At 42.3% G+C, this 22,572-nt stretch overlaps 2 protein-coding genes across 2 annotated transcripts; both read right to left on the reverse strand.

Annotated features, from left to right (window-relative positions):
- Positions 1-4,126: 4,126 nt before the first annotated feature.
- On the reverse strand, positions 4,127-5,629 carry kcna2b (potassium voltage-gated channel, shaker-related subfamily, member 2b; the record flags this gene model as incomplete). The annotated part of the gene is made up of 1 exon (XM_080031200.1): positions 4,127-5,629. One exon carries the CDS (start codon positions 5,627-5,629, stop codon positions 4,127-4,129), a length of 1,503 nt encoding a protein of 500 aa, XP_079887326.1.
- A 10,861-nt stretch (positions 5,630-16,490) lies between these two features.
- Positions 16,491-22,136, reverse strand: LOC307253366 (potassium voltage-gated channel subfamily A member 1). The gene is given in 5 exon segments (XM_080031373.1): positions 16,491-17,140; positions 17,265-17,339; positions 19,106-22,069; positions 22,072-22,089; positions 22,092-22,136. Coding segments are annotated over 3 exon segments (1,734 nt in total). The 5' UTR covers positions 22,104-22,136; the 3' UTR covers positions 16,491-17,140; positions 17,265-17,339; positions 19,106-20,365.
- Between the last annotated feature and the right edge of the window lie 436 nt (positions 22,137-22,572).

Raw genomic sequence — 22,572 nt, forward strand, 5'->3', positions numbered from 1 at the left:
CTAAATTCACTATTATAAATGCATCTATTTTTCTTTTGCCATGACATGTCCTTTACTGTACAAATAACACCACACAAGAAAGACACAACAGACGCTTGAGGTTGTTATAAATATGTTATTATTGATATTATCATCATATAGCCATCATTATTCATAATAGTTTTATCATTTACAATAACTCTGAATGATGAAAGTATCGCTCTGTAAATATTCTCTGTTAATTAGTTTATGTCCACTGGTCCTTGTGAAGGGCATGGTAAGTGTTCGGATCCCCTCAACAATAGACAATTTGCTTCTTGGTTCAGTCTTTTTCTTTACAATAGTAGAAAAGAACACAGGTTTTACACAGATATCTGAGTATGGATCACCACGAGTAAAGAGCGCAGTGCAGAGAAGAAGCTGAGGATTGTCCTAATCTCATACACACACAGTAGGGACAGGCAAATAGATGACGAAGACAGAGGAAGTATAGTGAGAGGTTCTCATCTGCAGGAGTAAATATGACAGATTTGATTTCAGTCAAACCTCAGCCTCTGCACTGTGTGAAGCTCAAAGGTGAGCCAATAATATTCCAATAGAAAAACATAGTGAAAACAAACAAACAACTGTTCAGTTGTACAGTGTATAATGACACAAATAAGTTAAACTTCTGAAATAAATAATATTTCCTTTTTGATCCCTTAATACACTTCCACATCCTTAGTGCCCGGAGTATATTAAATGTAAAACATAATTCACCTACTGTACAACTTTTGTTTCATGTATTAATTCAGTAAGCATACACTTCGATTCCGAGCTACACAGGAATCTGGACAATGCAGAAGCTAGTTTTGAAGCTGAAGCTTTAGGCATTTTAGACATCATTGTAAGCAGCTGTAACTCTTAGATACATTGTTTACATGGTATGTTCATCCCCAGCGGTGGGTTAAAGTCCATTGCCTCTGTGAAGTTCAATACAACCTAAGGTGTGCCCACAGCCATAACATCGTACGTTCACAGGCAGTGTGTTCAAGTGTCCGGTGTGTGTATGTGTGTGTGTCCTCTTGGTCTCTGTGGTGGAATACAGCAAAGATGTGTTTTTGTTGGTTCAGATCGTCCTGATGTGCCATTCGGTTGGTTTCTCCAAGAGAGTGTTTTAGCCTTGACAGAGTGTCACTTCAATACTGTATGTGCTTCGTAACAAGAGTGGAAAAGACGGCATTACAGACAATGCTTTCAAGCCAGATAAAGTCACAATGGTGTTCCAGTATACAACAGATTAGAAAAACACAAGTACACATCAGATAACAAAGCAACAGGGGGTGTGGGCAGCGTTCATTTTACCTCCAAAACTTATTTTTATTACAAAATCTTTCCTCACCCAGTATGTGGGTGATACTGTATCTTACACAAAGACTAAAAAACAGTGTGCTATGATGGAATATATGTCCTGGCCTGGAGTCAGGAGGAGCAGTGTTTTAGATAAGTGCAACCACATTGTCTCTAAGAGCTATACTCTCAGCAAGTGTGCATCTAAAAGCTTTCTGTTTCTCAAACAATCTATTTGTCTCACTCTTTTTCTCTCTTATTCTCACACACACACACACACACACACACACACACACACACACACACACACACACACACACACACACACACACACACACACACACACACACACACACACACAACATTACACACTGAGAGTGCTGGACCTATATAGCAGAGATTAGGGCACTCAGACGTTCCCTTGGAGCACTATCATACAGTAGGCTGAGCAAAAAGTCTGATTGACTTTTTCAAATCTCTGTGCATCCACTGGGCTGGCAGTGGATAGTAGCTGTTGTGCTTTAACCGAGTCACTGGGATGTAACTGCAACTGACTATAAAGACGTTGGGGCTGAAGGCAGCGGGACATTGGTTATGTCTGAACTGTGGATAGTATGGCTTATCCATCATTAGTTAGGTTTGGCTATGGACTCATCTTGCATTTGTTTTTTCTAAACTTTTCAAAACTTCTCTGATTTCATGTTTAACCTTTCATGTATGACAGGTTGTTACTCTTGCAACTCTCTGTACATTAGCAGTAGTTGAAAAATATTTGCCAGGACACCCAAACCCTCTCTGGGAAACTACTTTACATGTATGGTAATCAATATTTCTAATAGCAAGAAGATGCATTATGCAAAGCATTACACATACTTCTAAAACAAGACACTTGTCTTTCACACAGTATATTGGCCAGTACCTCTACATATATAGGAATACATTTATGTCACTTTGCTTTTTAAGTATTATTCTTACTATTTCATGCTACTATTAATACTTCAAAGGACATGCAGCACTACAATAGCAGAATAGCAGCTTTTTGAAGGTTCTACGTTATATGGGGGAAAATGCGTCAATGATTGATTGTTTAAACTGAGTACCAAAAAATAAAACATAAAGCTGAACCAAATTTGATCAATTTCACAGCACAGGATACAGTATGCCAGGAGGCAGCACATCTGTATTCGGTGACTCGACAGAAAGACCTGTTGCTCAAAGTCTAACTTTTCAGAAGCAGGCACCATTTGAGATTGCGTTCTTATTTTTTTTGTTTAAAAGGAAGGGATAAAAGAGTGCATGACAGATTACATGGTTCATCGGTCTGCTTCTGAAGAGCAATATATTTGACCTGTATTTCTAATGAGCTTCTAGATTTCACATTCAAGTTTACAGCAGAATTAAAGACTGACATTAATTCTGCAATGCTCCATAATACAAAGCTGGCCTTGCTGGTATGGCAATAGATAGGCCGTTATGGTGTCATACATTAAGTTTTAATTGATCACTGAGCTATATTTTTGGTTGTGGGCCTTTGGATTTTTTAAAACATTTAAAACATTGGGTACCGTAAAAATATTTAATGCTTAATTGCCATTAATTGATAGAAATGACTAACTAAAACCCACCCTTGTTTGCATCTTAATCTCATTTGATCTATTCCTACACACATGGAATGCTATGAAGTCAAGAACAGCAACTCTTATGCTGGGCAGTAGTGTCAAACTGAGCACTTCTAACAGAACGTCTGTTTCAGTGGACCAGGGTTTGGAGGCTAAAGAGACACTTAAGTGGGCAGTTGAGAGGGTGGAGAAATAGGCACTACTGAGAGAATATTTACTATCATTTTCTCAGGTATTTTAACCTTAAAAAATGCACACATTCGTCAAATAACATTATAAAAGCATACACTACAACAAATCAAACAAACACACTTCAATAAATAAACAAGACATTCACTTTGTTCGGAGACACATTCCTTCTGTCCGTCTGTTATCCTGCATTGGCTGCAAACAGAAAAAAGGCGAGTCATGGCGAGAGTGTAAATCCACTTGAGCTTCATCGAGGAAAGATGGCAGGAGAAAGAAGGTGGTGTGCTTTTGTGGTCCTGAATTACATCACAGCACTGTCATTTATGTAATGGGCTCGTCAGAGACCACTACCTTGTACCAGACAATATTTAGTGACTGATAGCCCAGGGAGGAAGGCTGGCGCACTTATGTTTTTTTCTCTGACAGAGAAGGCCACAAATGACCGTTTGGCCAAACACATATTAGTATCTCTCTCTGTTGCTCAATTCGGATTTCCCCCAAACAGAAGAGCTGTGAAATTGGTGATTTGGTATTCCTCTGCGTCAGGACCTTGGCAGTTAGAGCAGCAGATTTTAGTTGCTCATGAATGCTGATAGTAGTACATATGTTAAGTTACACTTCAAAAGAAAGGTTTCTCTGATCTAAATGATAAATGTAACTTATCGTACATCTTCTCCCGGCAGAAGTTTGAGCAATAGGGTAAAAACTAGTGTTCCCTGTACGCTGTTAACATTGATTATTACTGGTTAGGCTACTATTTGGCTACTTCTGCAAGCAGAACAAATACTGTCAGATTGGAAAGACTAACTCCATGCAGACACTGACTAAATTTTACGGGTGGCAGTTCTATGATTTGCACGGTAAGATGTGGGACACCATAAGGTCCTCTCTACTGACCTTCTTTTTCCAGGTTAACCATTCTACCATTCTACGCCATATGTGGTTGGTCAATATAGGGAGTCATATCTTCATCCTCCAGTCGTGAAGTTAACCGCCAAGAAGCTGTCACATTATACATCTGTACGCATCTTAGTGATATTTACATAGTTCGTGTTGGCCAGGGTGCAGTTTCCTGTTTTCATGCCCTCTGGTCTGAAGTCCTCAGTACTGTGGTTCACAGTCTCCTGGATCTCCACATAGTCAGATTTACTGAGAGTGGATCCACTGCCACTCTGACCACTCTTCTTCAGATCGTCAGCTGAGCTGGCTTTAGGCACACTTGGGGTATTCAGGTACTGTGCCTGCTCCTCGCCTTCCGTCTCTCTGTGGTAGAAGTAGTTGAAGTTCGACACAATGACAGGTACAGGGAGTGCAATAGTCAGCACACCGGCAATTGCGCAGAGAGACCCCACAATCTTCCCTCCAATGGTTGTTGGCACCATGTCTCCATAGCCCACAGTGGTCATGGAAACCACGGCCCACCAAAAGGCCTCAGGAATGCTGCTGAACTGCGAATTTGGCTCGTCTGCTTCTGCAAAGTAGACGGCACTGGAGAAGAGAATCACACCGATAAACAGGAAGAAGATGAGGAGGCCCAGCTCACGCATACTGGCCTTCAGAGTCTGTCCCAAGATCTGGAGCCCCTTCGAGTGACGTGAAAGTTTAAAGATACGAAAAACCCGGACGAGACGAATGACACGGAGAATCGCCAAAGACATGGCCTGCTGGCCACTCTGGCCTTCCTCGGGTCTCTCTGCTAGCTCTGTGCCCAGGGTGATGAAATAGGGGATGATTGCCACAATATCTATGATGTTCATTATGTTCCCAAAAAATCCAGCTTTACTGGGACAGGCAAAAAACCTAACTAGGAACTCAAAAGAGAACCAAATAATGCAGAGGGTCTCTACAATGAAGAAAGGATCTGTAAAATAGTTTGATCCAACATAAGTAGAGGTTCCATTGGACATGGGCTGCAATGGATAATTATACATCTCCTCATCTTCATTTCGGAAAACTGGCAACGTCTCCAGACAGAAGCTGACAATAGAGATAAGAATCACCATGACAGAGATGATGGCAATGATGCGAGCAGGACCTGAGCTCTCTGGATACTCAAACAGCAGCCATACTTGTCTCTGAAACTCATTCTCTGGCAGGGGCCGCTCCTCCTCCTTTATGAAACCTTCATCCTCCCTGAAGATTTCCATTGCCTCCTCGCCCAGCTCATAAAACCGGATCTCCTCTGAAAAAATGTCCAGGGTTACATTCACCGGCCGGCGCAGCCTGCCGCCCGATTGGTAATAATACAGAATAGCATCAAAACTTGGTCGATTCCGGTCAAAAAAGTACTCATTCCTGAGAGGATCGAAATACCTCATCCTTTTCTTGGGGTCCCCCAGCAGCGTCTCTGGAAACTGGGAGAGGGTCTTCAGCTGCGTCTCGAAGCGCAAGCCTGAGATGTTGATGACGACCCTCTCGCAGCACTCCTGATCCGGATCTGGATCGTACTGGTCATGAGGCTGACCCGGATGTGCTGCTGCTTCGTCCGCAGGGTCGCTGGTAGCAACCGTCATGCTGGAAGAGGATGGGACCTGCAGCTTTCAGACAGGGTGGGGCCAAGTCGGGCCACAAGGACACACTTGTGTGTTTGGGTACAGGCAGATCTGCCTTTGAAGAGCTTAGGGAAGGAAAGAAAGAAAAAGACTGTCATAATGAATGTGAGGAGCGAGACAAATTCTTCCGTTTAATTATTTATTTACTGAGATCTTTACAGGCACAGGTAAGACAATTGCAGTAGAAAATAACAGTGTGTGTGAGTGTGTGTGTGTGTGTGTGTGGGGGGGGGGGGGGTGAGTGTGGGTGCAGGGGCAATTCCTTCAGAACCATCAGAGGGGATTGGCTCCATTGTGTCTATGTGTATTAGGTTTTGACTTCTCTCCCGTACAGCACACTGCCGGATCAATATGCTAGCCAGTAATACTGTATCAGCTCTCACGGGGTGCAATTACAACAAACAAATCTGATTATATGCTGAGTGCTCCATACAATCTCTAAAATGAATTTTCTCTCTCTCTATGTGTGATGCATGTAACCAACATTCCAACCCCCCCCCCCCCCCCCAAAGCCGGGAAAAACTCATCAGTTAATTATATTTGGGGATGTTTGTCTCTGGCAGTGGTTGTCAGAGCAGGCAGCATTACTGTTTATAGCCTACTGGTTCAACAGTATTATATAACCTTCAAACTTAAGCAACAATTCCTACCTATAGGCCTATGCACTGGGTCTAGTAATCCTTGTTAACTGTGGTTGTTCAGCCGGGCCTGGCAGAAGTGTCCGGTCAAGAGTCAGCCCCAACGGTCAAAGCTATTCCTTTTCTGCCAGCGCCAGCCATAAATCACCATGCAGCTCCGGCTCTGCAGAGACGAAGCAGTGGAAGTGGGAGAGGGGACAAGGCGTGAGGATGAAGGAGTTACCTCCACGGCCATTGATCAGCACAGCAGATATCGTGTTGTGATGCAGCTAAAGGCTACAGGTTGATGCTGGTGGGGCGCGTTCATGTTTTTGTTGATTTTCGTTTGAGCAATTCTAAATGCTGGCACCAGCTAAATGACACCCCACACTACAGAATAAGTCTGCCGCCTGCAACAACAGCAAAGGTAGTTCTATAGGCTGATATATTATCTTCAGAGATTTTTGAGAAGCAGGGTTGCGGGACGTGCTTCTGTCTGTATTTGTAGGCTACTCGGAAGCGCGTCGCTAGATACCATTAACGGCGAAATCACCTGTTAGATTTTTTATTTATTTTTAATTTTTTTTAAACTCTGTTTCAGCTCGTTAAAATGTTATCTCATAGGGAGGAATACGCCATGCACATTAGTAAAACACGTTTGCTTACATTCATTCCATAGAATAACGCAGGAATCGGACGGCTTTTTTTTAACAGCTGAGGATATATTTTCATACATTGAGATAAAGCAGCCAAGTTCATGCACTGGGCTTGTCTAAGAAATGTAAATTTGGTGGTTCAACGGCAGACGCGTGAGTTAGTTTGCAGTAGCAGGTGCCAGACATGCTCAAGCAAAGCCATTTGCAGCGCTCTCCTGTGCGGGTCATATGGACAGCCACAATAGACTCCATGCACTAAACAAAACAGCAGTCCGTCGGACTACATATCATTTTCAGATAATGGCATGCAGGAATTCACCCTGATTCTCTTGGTGCGCAGACGCATGTATTTTGATCCAGTCTGTCCCCTCTTAAAAGGTGCCTTAAGGTCGTGACTCCATTCCTTCACATCTTCCCTTATTTGGCTAATAGCCTATATCCAGCGGCTTTTTCATCTCATCACGAAACACGTCATCAAACGTTTTCAAGCTTCTCATAATTCTCATATTTCACCATGATTCACCATAGTTAAGACGCGTGGGCTGCAGTAGGGCATCGCAGCGCATACTAACAGCTTCTTGCGCGCCTCGCCCCATCCTTCTGCGCTCCCCCTTCCCCGACACTCCTGTCCTCACTGCTCCACATTAAAGGGGAAGCATCGCCCACCACTGGGTGGTAACGGTTTTCAACAAAACATGCACGTCTCAGGAGAGATCTAGGGATACAAAGAAAATATAGAAAGATAGAAACTTACAACGCCATGTATTTTCCTAAAATGTTGTAATTGGCTTGGCAGGCAGGGGCACAGTGCCCCTGATGTACACTTGACAACATGAAGACATACACAATGCCACAATGGGAGAAGGTCAGGGGAGGACCAAATACAATTAAATAAATAAATATTACCTGGGTTATTCTTCTAAACTGAAATGAGGGAATTATAGATGGTGAGCATGTCTGTGACCACTGTGTAAACAGGTCAAGTCCCAGGTCAACCTTTGAGATCCTAAATGTTGACTTGTTGATTATGCTCTGATCATTTACAGACTAGCTGTGTGACAGTCCACTAATGACTATTAAGCACACAGGCACACAACCCCCCCTTCCCCCACACACACAGGACTGATGATAACAGCTCAATCACAAACTAGATGAGGGCAATGCTATGAGTCCAACAATTATTATTACAGCCACAATTACTGGTGCATTGAAGTGTTTTTGTAGAAAGTCTTCCCTGCTCTTCTTTTCTCTGCTGCCTGAAAGTGGGCCAGGTGAAAACCCAGTTATGTCTGGTGGGGAGAGGGAATCGCACGTGAAAGAAATAGAGACTCTACAACTCCCCAGAGAAGACACAAGGGATATGACGTCTTCCCCCGGGTTCTCCTTGCTCTGCCATCTCTCTGGCAGGTTCCATATGATATGCAATCCTTCTCCAATCAAAATGTCAAAATACTGATGGGACCACAGGGACTCCACTCTGCACAGAGCAAAAAAAACAGTTTGCCGCTGTGGCTAAAGGTCTCAGCGAGGAGCTATCGACACTTTTACATAAGCAGTTTGATAGATGGCCTGGAAATCTAAATTATAAAATGAATTCTAAATGGAGGGCAGCTAAGAGCCCAGCCACTAATGGTCAATGCTAGGTGTCAGCAGTGTAATTAATCATCATCTACCACCACTTTCACAGCCATCATCTCTAACACAGTTTTACTAGCAGGATGGAGCCCTTAGAGTATGGGATATGGGATTGAGTTTATTGGGATTAGGGGAGGAGTGAGTCATATCCTACACTCTATTATTGAATTCTTTCAACTCCCCAGAATCAGAATAATCTTTATTGTCATTGCACAAGACAATAACATTTTGTTGGAGCAGTCCTCCAGTTGCACAGTTATATAAATAATAAATATGAGAAAATATTAAAAACAACACTATCAACAATATCAGCAATAACGGCTATATCGATATCATGAAACTTTGCCAGTGGATTACTGACATTAAAATAATAACTTTATGTATTGAAGTTTGTTCAGACACGTTTGAATATACATGCAAATTTGGCACTAACAAACTCATTGTTGGATAACGCCAGAGTTAAAATTTCTATAACATATAATTTCTGGTAAAAAAACCTTTTACAAACTTCCACGTCTGTCTTTCCAAAAAAGGGAAAGACAAGGAATAAGGCAGGGGCATAATGTTGTTCTGAAAATTGTTAGAAGATTGTTAAATGGGGGTTCAGTGATTTGGCCTGCTTATAGCTGTTTCAATCAGTCTAATGCTTCATACTTGTAATGCTGCCACAATGTAAATTAATATATGCAAAGAAAAGGATTCAACTTAACTGCTAGCAGATAGTTGGAGCTTTGAGAGCCATTAACCCGCCAACCATTTTAGATCCCCACAGTCCTGTCTCCAGTTCCCTCTCACCTTCAGGCTGTGCCAAGCCTCAAAATGGGACCATTGATTCTGTTTTGTTTTCAATGGGGCAGACCAGATGGAACCTCACAGAGAAACACGAGAGAATGTTTTCTAACTTGTAACCCACCAACTGAGCACTTTCAGCCTTTGCTGAGGTGGAGTCTAGACAAAAATATCTGTTGTCTGTCTTTTTTTTTAGAGTTGTGGATAAAAAAATGATAGAAACAAACAATTTTCTGTAGGGGGACCAATGAGTGCAGAGGGCAGCTGTAGAGAGAACAATACCTGCACAGAACACATTATGCCCACAGTCTAATTCGCAAACATGATTAATTGACCCCGTATTTGTGACCTACACACCTAACAATATCCACCCTTTTATATGAAGCAGAACATGTGGAAGGCAGAGAGGGAGGGAGGAGGAGAGAGAGAGGAAGAGACAGAGGCCAGGGGAGAAGAGGGTGTTGATCCAACTCATGACAGCAAACTGCAGGGGAGGAGCTTTTTCCTGGGTGACCTACAGTATGCTAGAGCTGCAGCAGGTGATTGCTCACTTACCAGCTACAACACGGTTGGGCACACACACACACACACACACACACACACACACACACACACATGTAACAAGTGCTGTATTGGCGTGTGCCTGTAAATGCCACTAGAACACGTGTCCATACTGAAACAAACATAACTTGAAGAGAAACTCAAACAAGCACACGTGTATGGGATACATGCACAAATGCACAAAAGGCATTGTCACTGTTGTACTGATATCCCTAAATTACTTAACAGCAGCTCCATATGCCATCAGACCTTCAATTCCACTGTGAACACATGGAAATTGTCTTTCCACTTCCAATTAATTTTGGCACGATGGATTTAAAAAAGCAATCCAATAGTTAATCTTCTCTATGAAACTATATTACCATATTAGCTTATTTGGACCGTTAATCCCTCTCCCATCACTCCACTCTTTCCCTGCACGTCTCCCTCAGGCATCCCTCTATATTTAGAGAATGACCTTGGAAGTTCTTCACCTGCTTGTCGAGAGCATGCCAGGTTGATGATGATCACCGCTTTCACAGAGCGATAGGTCCTTACCTTCGGAGTAGAGTACTCTACTATTGATTATGGATGTGGTTTTACGCTCTGTTGTTTTTCTCAGCCTTTGAAAACAGGAAAAATCAATGACCTAATTCTGGAATTGTGGCCTAGCTTAGGGAGAAAACTTTGGAGTACATACATGATATCTATAGTACCGCATGCCTTGGGCAGGCTGACTATGTATGGTATATTCAGAAACTTGGCAGGGTCACTGCCCTTTCAATGAAATCTTCCCTGGCAAGGGAGGAAAGAATACTGTGTATAAGGTGAAAATTATACCAGGGTGAGCAAATATGTGTCAGAAAGAAGATGTGAAGTAGACAAGCAACATACATGTAGACAGCAGGAGATGTAGTTTTAGAAGTGTGCTGAGAATGAAAATGATGGGGAGGGATGGGACCATATAGGTGAAGAGGGTAGCAGATAAAGGTCACAGTGACAGAGTGCTGAGTCATCCAGTAGAATGCAGCAGCATCTCTCTGAATTCTTTTCTCTCCTCACCATCTGTGTGTTTTGACAGCAACAACCCAGATGACTGGCAGCACATCTTCCCTTCTGACAGCTAGAAAAACATAACATTTGGGTCTGAATGTTTCTGTTTGTGTGCCTATGTGTGTGTGTGCTTTGAGATTCAAGTCGATTTTATTTACATAGCCCAAAATCACAAATAACAATTTGCTTCAGGGGGTTTATAAGTGAGCTTGGATTATGAATATATGTAAGTCTGAGAGGTTTTTCTTGTGTGTGTGTTTTTGCATGTTGAGCATATGGCTGGATATGGGAGTCTCACCTTGTCTCTTGTGCATGTGGCTGAACACTGGAACTGATCAGCCAATCAGCTTCCAGACATGATTTGATTTCTGTGGACTAGCAACAGCATCATCGCCCTTAGCAACTGTCCTTCCCGGCAGCTGCCAATGGTGCGGCTCTGTTCGTGTCCATGAAAATAGCCTTCCAAGTCAAAGAAAAAGTGACCTGCATGTACTGTAAGTGGCAGGTGTCATGGAGAAAAAGCTTTATCTTATGTCATGTCATGTTATGTATGTTATGGAAAAACTGTAATCACTGAGTTCATTTATAGGTGCTACGAGGAACTTTTAAATATTTCCGAAACAGTGTATTTTTTTTCTCTGATGATCATAAATTACATGTAACAGCAAACAAGACCATCAGTGCAAAGAATGCTATTTTTATATACTTTTTCTTGATTCCTTTGTCATGGGTCTCATCACCCAGGAACAAGAGTTGGCGAAGTAAAAACAGTACCTCTTTTGTCCAAAGGGGGTGCAAGCACCTTTTAAAGGGTCAACAAAGTTAATCAATTTATGAAAGCTTTTTGAGGGTCTCTAATGGATGAAGGAGAATTTGAGTCAAATCAGCTTTAGGTTCTCTCACTACGTCATTGGTTTGGATAAGGAATAAATAAACAATGGAAGTACCTTTAAATCAGCTATATTCAGTATTTATATGACAAAAACTAATCAAATGCTAATAATACAATACAATGCGATAATATGACTAATATATGAATCATTATTATTTTTATTATTATTATTGTTGTTGTTGTTGTTATTGTTGTTGTTATTATTATTATTATTATTATTATTATTATTATTATTATTATTATTATTATTATTATTATTATTATTATTATTATTATAATAATAATAATAATAATTATTATTATTATTATTACTACCCAGGGGCCGGTTTCCTGAAAGCCTTCTTAAAGCCTTCCTAGCGCTACGTCATTCGTAACACGTACTTAGAGTTCCTACTTAACAGCGCCCTTAGAGCCTTCTTAGCTTCTTATGTTTCAGCTCCTGACACCAGTCAGCGCCACTGTACAGTGACCCAGCAATCTCCGTTGCGCATGGAACTGCCACATTGCCAGTGTTGTGTTTCACCAATGGTTTTAAGTCATTCATAAAGGAAACAATTGCTGGAAACAATCTTAATTTTAATCTCCTCCGCTGTTTCTATATTTTCTATAGCTTTTTTTAAAATCAGTAGGCTTTAGGCTATGGTATTATGTTCGACCATGGTTAACACTAGAACCTCCGCACTGTGTTCCACACCGTGGCTCGTCCGGATCAATTGACAGCGGAGTGCTGTCAGCTGAGCCGGAGGGATCCTCCGCCTTAAAACATGTCAACGTGTGAAAAAAATAATGAATAATCAATTAGAGTTTACCTTAAAATAAGTGTGCCATGTTTCTGTTTATTGTATTTAGGATTTTAGCTCATTTTTCATTGATATAGGCAATATTAGCCTATATCTACTTTCAGTTTCATTACTGACCCACCACGAAACGTGATTAGTGTTCTTAAAGATACTTAGATTATAAAACAAGAGGTCCAAAACACAGATGATGATTAAACAAACTAATTCATGACTGTATATTACACTAGAAATGCACGGGTAGATTTGATTCGTCAGCCTATAAAGAGAACGCTGGTGCTTCTAGTGTTAAATAAATGTTTCTGCCTAGAAAGATTTCTAACAATTTATTCGGAAAGACTGCAATACGTTTTATAATATAGTGATGTCCTGCAGCTGCGCATGAAATGAGCAGGAAATGGAAAATCGAACTCTGAGCAATCGATTTCAGCAGTGTACGAACGACGCAAGGAGTGTTTCTCCTTAGAGACCGTTCGGGAACCACGACTATAGAGGTAAACAACTTTGGTAAGTCATAACGTATAGTCTTCGTAGCGCGCTAAGAGAGGACGTTATCGTGAAACCGGGCCTTCTTTTTCTTCCATTGACTTTGTAGAGCTTCACAACTACATTTTATTGGTTTGAAAAACTTTTTTTGACCTCATAACTAACTTACTATGCAATCATATCCATGCAAACATTGTTTTAAATTTAATTTGTATTGTCCAATGGACCATATTTATACCACTTGTTTTCAATAAAAAAAAATCAGTTCACTCATTGTATTTCCTATAGTGAGGACAATAAGAACATATGTTATCCCACTATAATAGACTAATATTAGAACACACTTTCTAGAAGATTATTTTTTCTAGATTTCCTTTTTTTAACCAAATTGACGTCTGTTCTGTTACGGGTCATAATTGACGTCGAAGTCTTTTTTCCCCATAATAGCAGAAAGAGGTGTCCAGAGACAAAAATGATTCTTGTTTGAGCCAATATTTGATCCACAGAGCTGCCAAGAACTTAAAAGAGCCACAGCCACTATTTTCTGCTGGGTAATATTTGACCCGCAATACCACAGATGTCACTATTTTGTTTAGAGACCTTCAGAATTGACTGAAATGGTTCAAATGTTCTGTATTTATGAAGCTTGAACTGAGGATATCATAAAAGCTTGTTCCAATTTTTTTTTTAAACTAAAAGGCATTTTTTGCATATCTGAAGTTCAAAACGGGTCAGAATTGACCCTAATACAATAGAAGGGTTAACCTATGTATTGAATCATTCACACTAACTCAACACAAACTCTAAACACACGATAAACTGTTCAACAGATTGAAACAATCCAAGAGGCAGAGGAAGAGTAGGTGTGTATGTCTGTGTGTGTGTGTGTGTGTGTGTGTGTGTGTGTGTGTGTGTGTTTGTGTGTGTGTGTGTGTGTGTGTGTGTGTGTGTGTGTGTGTGTGTGTGTGTGTGTGTGTGTGTGTGTGTGTGTGTGTGTGTGTGTGTGTGTGTGTGTGTGTGTGACAGGTGGTGGATGAGGATTGAGGAGGATGACTAGTAAGAGCAAGACAGGGATATCACATGTGATTTCTTGTCAAGGCTGGATCTATCGAGTTTACTCTCTAAGAATGTTGCCTGCTAAAGGCCTCGTCCGCTGCCCTGACCCAAATCATGGACGTGATACTGCTTCTTGTGTTATGTTTTGAGTATACTTTATGTTTTCCTTTTGAAATGCATATATGACACACAATACAAATATATTTCCTGTTGGTACAAACCTCCACCCTCCCTGTGTTTTTGTGTGTGATGACTTGCTTAGTAATGTTTTGATACTGACTGGCTTTGTGTATATAATACGCATGTATTTTAAGTATCTATCTGAAGCTTTGTATGATTTTAAGCACAGATACAATGGTTTTGAGGCCATTATTTGATTCTGCACAAAGTCAAAGGTGTGTTGAATGTAGCTGAAATATTTTTTTTTTTTTTGTAAAAGGATATCAGTATGTTGGTCCCAACTTACTTCCTCTATGCCAAAGTGGTTGAAAATATCAGTTTGAAATGATTGAAGGTCTGAAGTAATTTAAGTCAACCCATCTTCCTGGAGATGTTGGAATATCCTTTTAGCATTTTCTGTTGTTGGCATTCAGCGATGTAAGCCTCCATGCTGTGTGTGTGTGAGTGCAATATGAAGTTGGCTCATGAATGATGTCGTCACTGTTTTAACTCTCCTTAGACCTGCTGTCCAGATGGAGTTCCTGCATAGTGAGATCCAATCTGCCTGTGGGGGAATACGCTGATCTTCTACCAGACAGACACACGCACACAGAGTTAACATAAAGACAAATGACCAACGCTCGTCCTTATCAGAAGCCATGTACACATGAACTTAGCAACAGTTGATAATAGAACAGCTTAAGCGGGGATCCCTCCAATGCAGCGGGAGCCTGTAGAGGGCTCAATGTTCTATGTGGCCTATGTCTTCATCTTGCCAACCACCCTCCCTTGTTGCTATGGAGATTTCCTGCTGTAGTGCCATGGCTGTTGGTGAGCCTCGATGACATCATAGGTACTTTGTTGATGTCTAAAGGAATTGTACCTTTCACTTACGTGTTTAGTAATAAGGCCAGAGAAACAGAAGGAAATGACTAGCAAAGAGCCAGATGAAAGAAATGCTTAACGGGTAATTGTCAATCAGTGTGCTATTGCTAATAAACATTGGGAGTGTTTATTTCAACATGCCTTACAGAAAGGAGTTTTGATACTCATGGTCACAAAATTGCAGAGAGCGATAGCAGAGTTATTAGCAAGCTGGTGGATTCACTGGAACAATAAAGCACACTTGCTCATACACAGGTTGACAGTGTGATGGCTGTAAACCTCTGGTAGAATGCTAATATTTACCCCCTCTGCACAGGGATGATATAAAGTTTTCCACTCGGCTCATACACAGTTCAGCTGTATTTAGGGTTCAGCCGTGCAGTTGAGGTAGCAGCCAAATGTGTAGCAACTTGAGACAACGTTTTACTAAAATTGGGAATAACTATATCGTGGTGCTTCTGATGTTGCTGCTCTTAGTCGTCAGGATATATCTATTAGCCCTATTTCAGTGTTATAAAGTTCAAGCCAAGTCAGTTCAGCACTACAGTTGAGACTAATGTGTTTTTCTGGAACCAGGCTAAAGGGCTGCGAGCCAAACACTGCTGTTCACTTCTAAAAGACTGTCATTGTGCAAGGCTCTGGGAAACTCTTATTTAACAGTGTCATTTCCTGTGGTTTCGACTAGCATTTTGATCGATAAAAATGTCTTAACCTAGGAAAATAAAGCAATATTGGGTGGTCAAACCATTAATAATCTAGTAAAAGTACTGTAATTACTTGATATAGTGCCATACTGTAGACTTAATGTTTTTGCTCTGCCCTTTTTTTAACCTTTATCCTGCTAAATATCTAAAAACATATTGAATGGGCTGCTTATCCTTAAAAACAACATACTGTATTGAACTATAGAAAGGAATTAACAGCACAGAAACATCTACTGGGGGACGGTTGTGTAGTCTCAAATGCCTCGTCATATTTGATATAATAGAAATATACTGTGCACACAGAATAAGTAATATGGTCTGCTATTAGACCTACACCTTCCTGCAGACATAAATAAAAGTATCTCTGTGACTGAGTGAAAGCAGGCTGCAGTACAAAACACATCAAATGAAGACAATACAACTCATATTCTCTTTATATGGGTCATGTTTAAGACAGCACAGAATGACACAGAACAAATACTGGTACACACAGCAATCCCCTGACCATATTCTGCCCCATAAAAGACATATTCACAGACAAGTGTGTGTGTGTTTGTGTGTTTGTCTCTGCTTGTATGTGTGTGTGTATGCCTTTGTATTGTTCTAAATGTGAAGGTCAGGGGAATGTGTGTTTCACATCTTAGCAATATAGAGCACACAGAGCTAAGAAAGGCATATGGCTAACAGTCTTTGTATCTTTGTATCACAGTTTTATATCAGAAAATCACGGATGGCCCAAGTTTTTGCCAGTTATTGTCGGTAATGAATATCATTACCTAGACATATGGATACAGAATGTGAAAATCTGTGTCAAGTCCAGGAATTTTAATGTGCTTTGCAAATATTGCTGGCTGTTTCCTGACTCTGTCCCTTTAAAATTGTATATAGAAAGCGGCATGGAGAAACGTCAGAGCCCATAACATGGTTTCAACTGAATTCTGTCACCGCCTGAAACATTTTTGATCCTGTGATGGATCCACTTACAGTGCATTGTGTAAACTCCAAAACAGACGCAGCCATAAAACTGCAGCTACAAAACTGTACGTAGAATATATCATACGTGTGTCTTTTCATTCTTGTGATTGCCGTTTGTTGCATTTTGGATTGAGTGGTGATTCACTGGAGGGGGAGACCTGCTAGGCACTGTTTGTTAGAAGTACAGGTTTGAGTCATCACCAACAGGAAGACCAGAATCCTTGCACCCTTAAACAACACAGAGGTCAGAAGGGTTAATGGCTAATCCATACAGCTCTCAAATGTGAAAACTCTACTATCCTAATCTTCAATAGTTTTTGTCATATTTACTCTCATTGTCAGATCTATTTACCTAAAAAGGAGGCAGTCCAACTGGGCTCTTCGGGGGTTCCAAGAGGTCTCTGCAGAAAAATGGAACAATTTGAACCTAAGAAAGAGAGAGACAGAGAGAGAGAGATAGCGAGAGAGAGGGGTGGGGGAGAAAAGGAGAAAAAAATCAGAATTGTTAGAACCACCAAGCGTAGCCTGACCCATCACACAGCTCGTTGGTCTTATTAACAACGCATGGCTGCTGCTCTTCCCCCCCCCCCCCCCCCCCTAAAACCGTCTCCACTAACAGCAACACTTCCAATTGGCTGAAGCAGATGTTCATCCTAACAGCTTCAGCTAAATGTCTAGACTGTATAACACATAAAGTCAGAAGAGGGGGGGGGGGGTAAAGAGAACTATTTAAGCATAAACAAATGTAGCACTAGAGTGGGCTGCAGAGATGCAAGCAGAGACAAAATGAGAGAATAAGAATTGAATAGACATGCATGCATGATACAGCGTCGTATTTTCTCCTGTTTATGACTCTAGCAATCCATCATGCCCTTGCCCATGAGAAGAGCTCCCAGACTGACCAATCTAGTTCGATGATAAACAAGACGCTCTTGTCTCCTTCCACAATAAATCTTGCCTACTGATCAATAGACCAATGTGTTTTGCTAACTGGAGCTTTTGTGTGACCTGAATAATGAGCAAGCCATTTAACTGATGACATATGGAGGTTTTTACTGTAAATTTAAAAAAATTAAGCAAGGTCATGGACCAAAATGGATAGGGATAATCAATGGAGAGCTCATTCTGTGGAACCGCCCACTCTGCCTTTAGGGCAAGCCAGCTACTGTTATAAGCTCTTACCTAATTATCACTCAACGAAGATAACCCGAGAGACATATGTTGTAAGTGCACTACCACAGACAAGAACTCACACACACACATCCATGAATCCTGCCCTTTTAAATTTGTATTTCCTTCTCACTGTCGTCTCATTTTCAGTGAGAGTAATCGCAGCCAGGGAGGAAAGGGAACACTTGTCTAGGGATAGATCTGCAGGGTTAACAGTGCTGCTGCAAAGACCAAAATGGGATAGAAAGCAAGAAAAAGCACTCTGTAGACAAAATAAGTTTCAATGTCTGAAGTGTAAAGACATTTTTGTTTAAGGAGGTGCGAGGTAATTATTTTAGCAAATATAATGCAGAAAAAAACCCTGCCTAATAAATCAATCTCCACTCATCATACATTTGATTTAAAGAAGAAGAAAAAAAGAAACAGTGTAGGTCATGATCATTTGACCGCTGCACTGGGTCCCTTTTGATTTGAGCAGCAAAGAAGGCCAAATACACACAGCAGGAACGGGCCACCTGTTCTGTTGGATGGAGATGATGGCCACAAGGGGGCAGATCCGAGACAAGCTGGATGTGCATGCCGTTTTCTGCCCTTATTATTTCATAGACAAAGTCAGCTGAAGGTTAAAGACAACCTTGGCACAGTGCAGCAGCATCACAGCTATTACACCAGATAGAAAAGCCCACTCTCTCATTCCGACTGAGTTCTAACTATATGACTGGTGAGACATTATATTGTACTGCATTGATAAAACCTATGAATTGATTACGTTTGAATATGAACTTTAAAACCACTGTAAGAATAGTAAAGGACTGTTTTGACAGGCACCTGAGAGTAGGGTTGTTATTTCAAGAGGGTACCTTTTTCTCGAGGGTCATTCTCTAGATTGAACTGACGTGTATGAATTGACAAGTCCATAAAACACTTGTGCAAATCTGCAAACAGTAAACTCAATAGTATAATGGCTTAAGGCAAAGAGATAAATAACATGGAGACAGAGGCGTGACAGTGCTCTGAACTTACCAGTTTCATCAGTGGGAGAACAGCAGCCTCTGCTGTGCGCCCACAGTAGCGCATTCCAGACAGCCAGACACACCGTGCTCCCAGTCCATTCATAATTCCTCACGCTCACCCTCTGCTTTCGCTTCTCTCGGCTTATCATTTATTGCTCGATTCATTTTTGGAGGGAGGGAGAGGACCAGTCCATTATGGCAATTTGTAAACAGCCAGCGTTGTGCTACTTTGCATTTGTGTCAGTGTTTAAGTCACTGAGTGAGCCTGTTGATCATCAAGGGAGTCGCTAACCATGTTAGGGCTTGTATTTTACGCACGCAAAGCGATATGACAAAACAGTCATATTATAGACTGAACTGAAGATCGACTATTTAGATGAGAATCTTCAACATAGCTTCCAAGCCATCTGGCAGGTTACTGTGGAAACTACGGTGCCATGGCAACGGTGACCGGGGTTACCGAGGAAAAGACAGTCACCATAGAGACGGTATCACAGCGGTCTATATTTGAGGCATCCAAAGAGAAGCACGCTCCATCTTTGATCGCTGCATGTGTGCGTGAAAGAGCGTCGTTTCCTTGAGACACTCGACTGGCAGCTGTGTTTATGTGGTGCGCGTAATGCATTACATAGCTTACCAGGACAGCTCGTCTAAAATCATTAGAAAGGGATTCCTTTTAAAAACAGAAGCATTTGGACTAGACTTTAACGCACGATAAAAGGCGGCTAGTAGGCTACAGAACGGATTAAATGAATAGTATATGCAGAATTGTGTTTTTTCAGACAAATAAACGTGTTTTAACACACACAAACACATATACATATTTAAATTATTCTGAACAGTGAAGGCTATGACTGTCGAATCACGACTCATATAACGCATGTTAATACAATGAGTGTCACTCATTTTTCACAGTTATAAAGCTTATATCACTACCTGTTGTGATAATATATTGGCTATACTGCACATTGCACAAGACGATGTGAATCCACTCCTTCAGAGAAGAAAAGTTGGTCTAATACTTTAAGGTGCTTTTTCTCTCCAAGCGCGAATGGAGCAGAATAATGGATTCCAGTTCTCAATGAAAATTCCTGACCTTTGAATGGAGCAAAAAGCAGCGTCTCTGAACAGGCAGGGATTGCCCTTTCTCTCTCTTTCTTTCTTCATCTGATCAACCACTGCTTCCACACTGTCGTGCGTAACGACAGAACCAGCGGTGTGTTGACAAATACCCCCCTTCCCGTGCTAAGGGCCATGACTCTAAAATTGCCTACACGTCGGTATAAATCTTTTTGTTTACATTCACGCAATTCTGCGAGTTGTTTTGCGCGGTGGTCGTGGGGAAGTTAGGCTGCTGTTTGAACGCGCTGTCCTCTATCACCATGTACTCGCTTTTGCTGATTGAGGAAGAGGAGCAGGTCTTCCCCAGCTCCTCCGTGTCTGCCAGAGGCTGACAGCTTCCCACGTGGAGGTACTGTGCCTGCTCCTCGCCGTCCGTCTCTCTGTGGTAGAAGTAGTTGAAATTGGAGACGATGACGGGCACAGGCAGCGCAATGGTCAGCACACCGGCGATGGCGCACAGAGACCCCACAATCTTCCCCCCGATTGTGACGGGGTGCATGTCCCCATAACCTACGGTGGTCATGGTAACCACAGCCCACCAGAATGCGTCCGGGATGCTGCTGAAACCCGAAGCTGGGTCGTCTGCCTCAGCAAAGTAGACGGCACTGGAGAAGAGAATTACACCGATGAACAAGAAGAATATAAGCAGACCCAGCTCCCGCATGCTGGCTTTCAGAGTCTGTCCCAAGATCTGGAGCCCCTTGGAGTGACGCGAGAGCTTAAAGATGCGAAAAACTCGAACAAGCCTGATTACGCGCAGAATGGCTAATGACATGGCCTGCTGACCGTTCCCTTGCCTCTCTGCCAACTCCGTGCCCAGCGTGATAAAATAGGGAATGATGGCCACAATGTCAATAATGTTCATAATGTTTTTGGAGAACGTGGCTTTACTCGGGCAAGCAAAGAAGCGCACCAACAGCTCAAAGGAGAACCAGATTATACACAACGTCTCCACAACAAAGAACGGGTCCGAGAAGGGGCTGATGAAATACGGCACAGTACCATTTATCACAGGCTCAATAGTGATCGGGTCCCTGTTGTCGTCCCTGAACTCGGGCAATGTCTCTAAGCAGAAGATGACAATGGAGATGAGGATGACCAGGACAGACACTATCGCTATGCCCCGCGCGGGACCCGAGCTCTCTGGGTATTCAAAGAGCAGCCACACCTGTCTCTGAAACTCATTCTCTGGCAACGGCCGCTCCTCCTCCTTAATGAAGCCCTCATCCTCCCTAAACTTCTCCATGGCCTCCTCACCCAGCTCATAGAACCGGATCTCCTCAGAAAAAATGTCAATGGGCACATTAACGGGTCGTCTGATGCGCCCACCGGACTGATAGTAATATAGAATGGCATCAAAGCTGGGTCTGTTTCGATCGAAGAAGTACTCGTTCCTGAGTGGATCAAAGTACCTCATCCTCTTCTTGGGGTTCCCCAGCAGCGTCTCTGGAAACTGGCGGAGGGTCTTGAGCTGCGTCTCGAAGCGCAAGCCTGAGATGTTGACGACCACCCTCTCGCAGCACTCTTGATCCGGTTCATATCGTTCCAGAGAGTGGTGGCCCGGCAGAGCCGCCGAATCCTCCAGCATGTTGTTGTCACACGCCACAACCGTCATCACTTCGGCCTCTGTCTCGGTATATCCGTGGTTCACTAGATTGTCGCCCCGGGTTTTGGTTGCGCGCGGCGGGGGTGATTGGAGGAGGCTGAGGTGGTCGTCCATGCGAGGTTGAACAGGCATACAGGGGCGGCCGCCTCGCCCCCTCTGCGAACCCCGGTCAACCACAACGGCCGCCACAGCCCTGTCTCCTCCACTGTGTCTCTCACTTTCTTGCTGCGCGTCACTTTCACTCTCTCTACTGTTGCTGTTCCCGCCCCCACGGGGACATCTCTGGGTTTATAAACAGGCCTTTCACCCGCCCTCGGCGCACCAGCATTGAGTACCTTTCCCTGTTCTCCACCAATCGCAGGACACACAGATACACAAAAAGCATCAGACGGGCGTCATTCGATAACATCGTTTGGGCGTGCCCGCCTCCCTCTGCCCCCTCTCCGTCTTGTAGACACGCGCTCAAGCACACATAGCTCAACCAGTCTACCTTTCCAAACAAGGTCATATCACACAATTAGGACATTTTTAAATAGGCTATTCATGATCATAGATATATCAGAGCCTCATATTTTTTTCCGGGATAGGCTTATAAGACGCACCAGCATTACGAGTCGGGCTTCATAATGTCTTCATCCAAGAAGCACATTCGGGTGTGCCAGTGTAAATTCCAAAGCATTTGGAAACAATTGTAAATCATTCGACGGTAGTTTTGTACAGTTTAGTAGTTTTCTAAATATCGCACAAAG

Source organism: Ammodytes marinus (genome assembly GCF_949987685.1).
Source record: "Ammodytes marinus genome assembly, chromosome: 7".
NCBI lineage: Eukaryota > Metazoa > Chordata > Actinopteri > Uranoscopiformes > Ammodytidae > Ammodytes > Ammodytes marinus.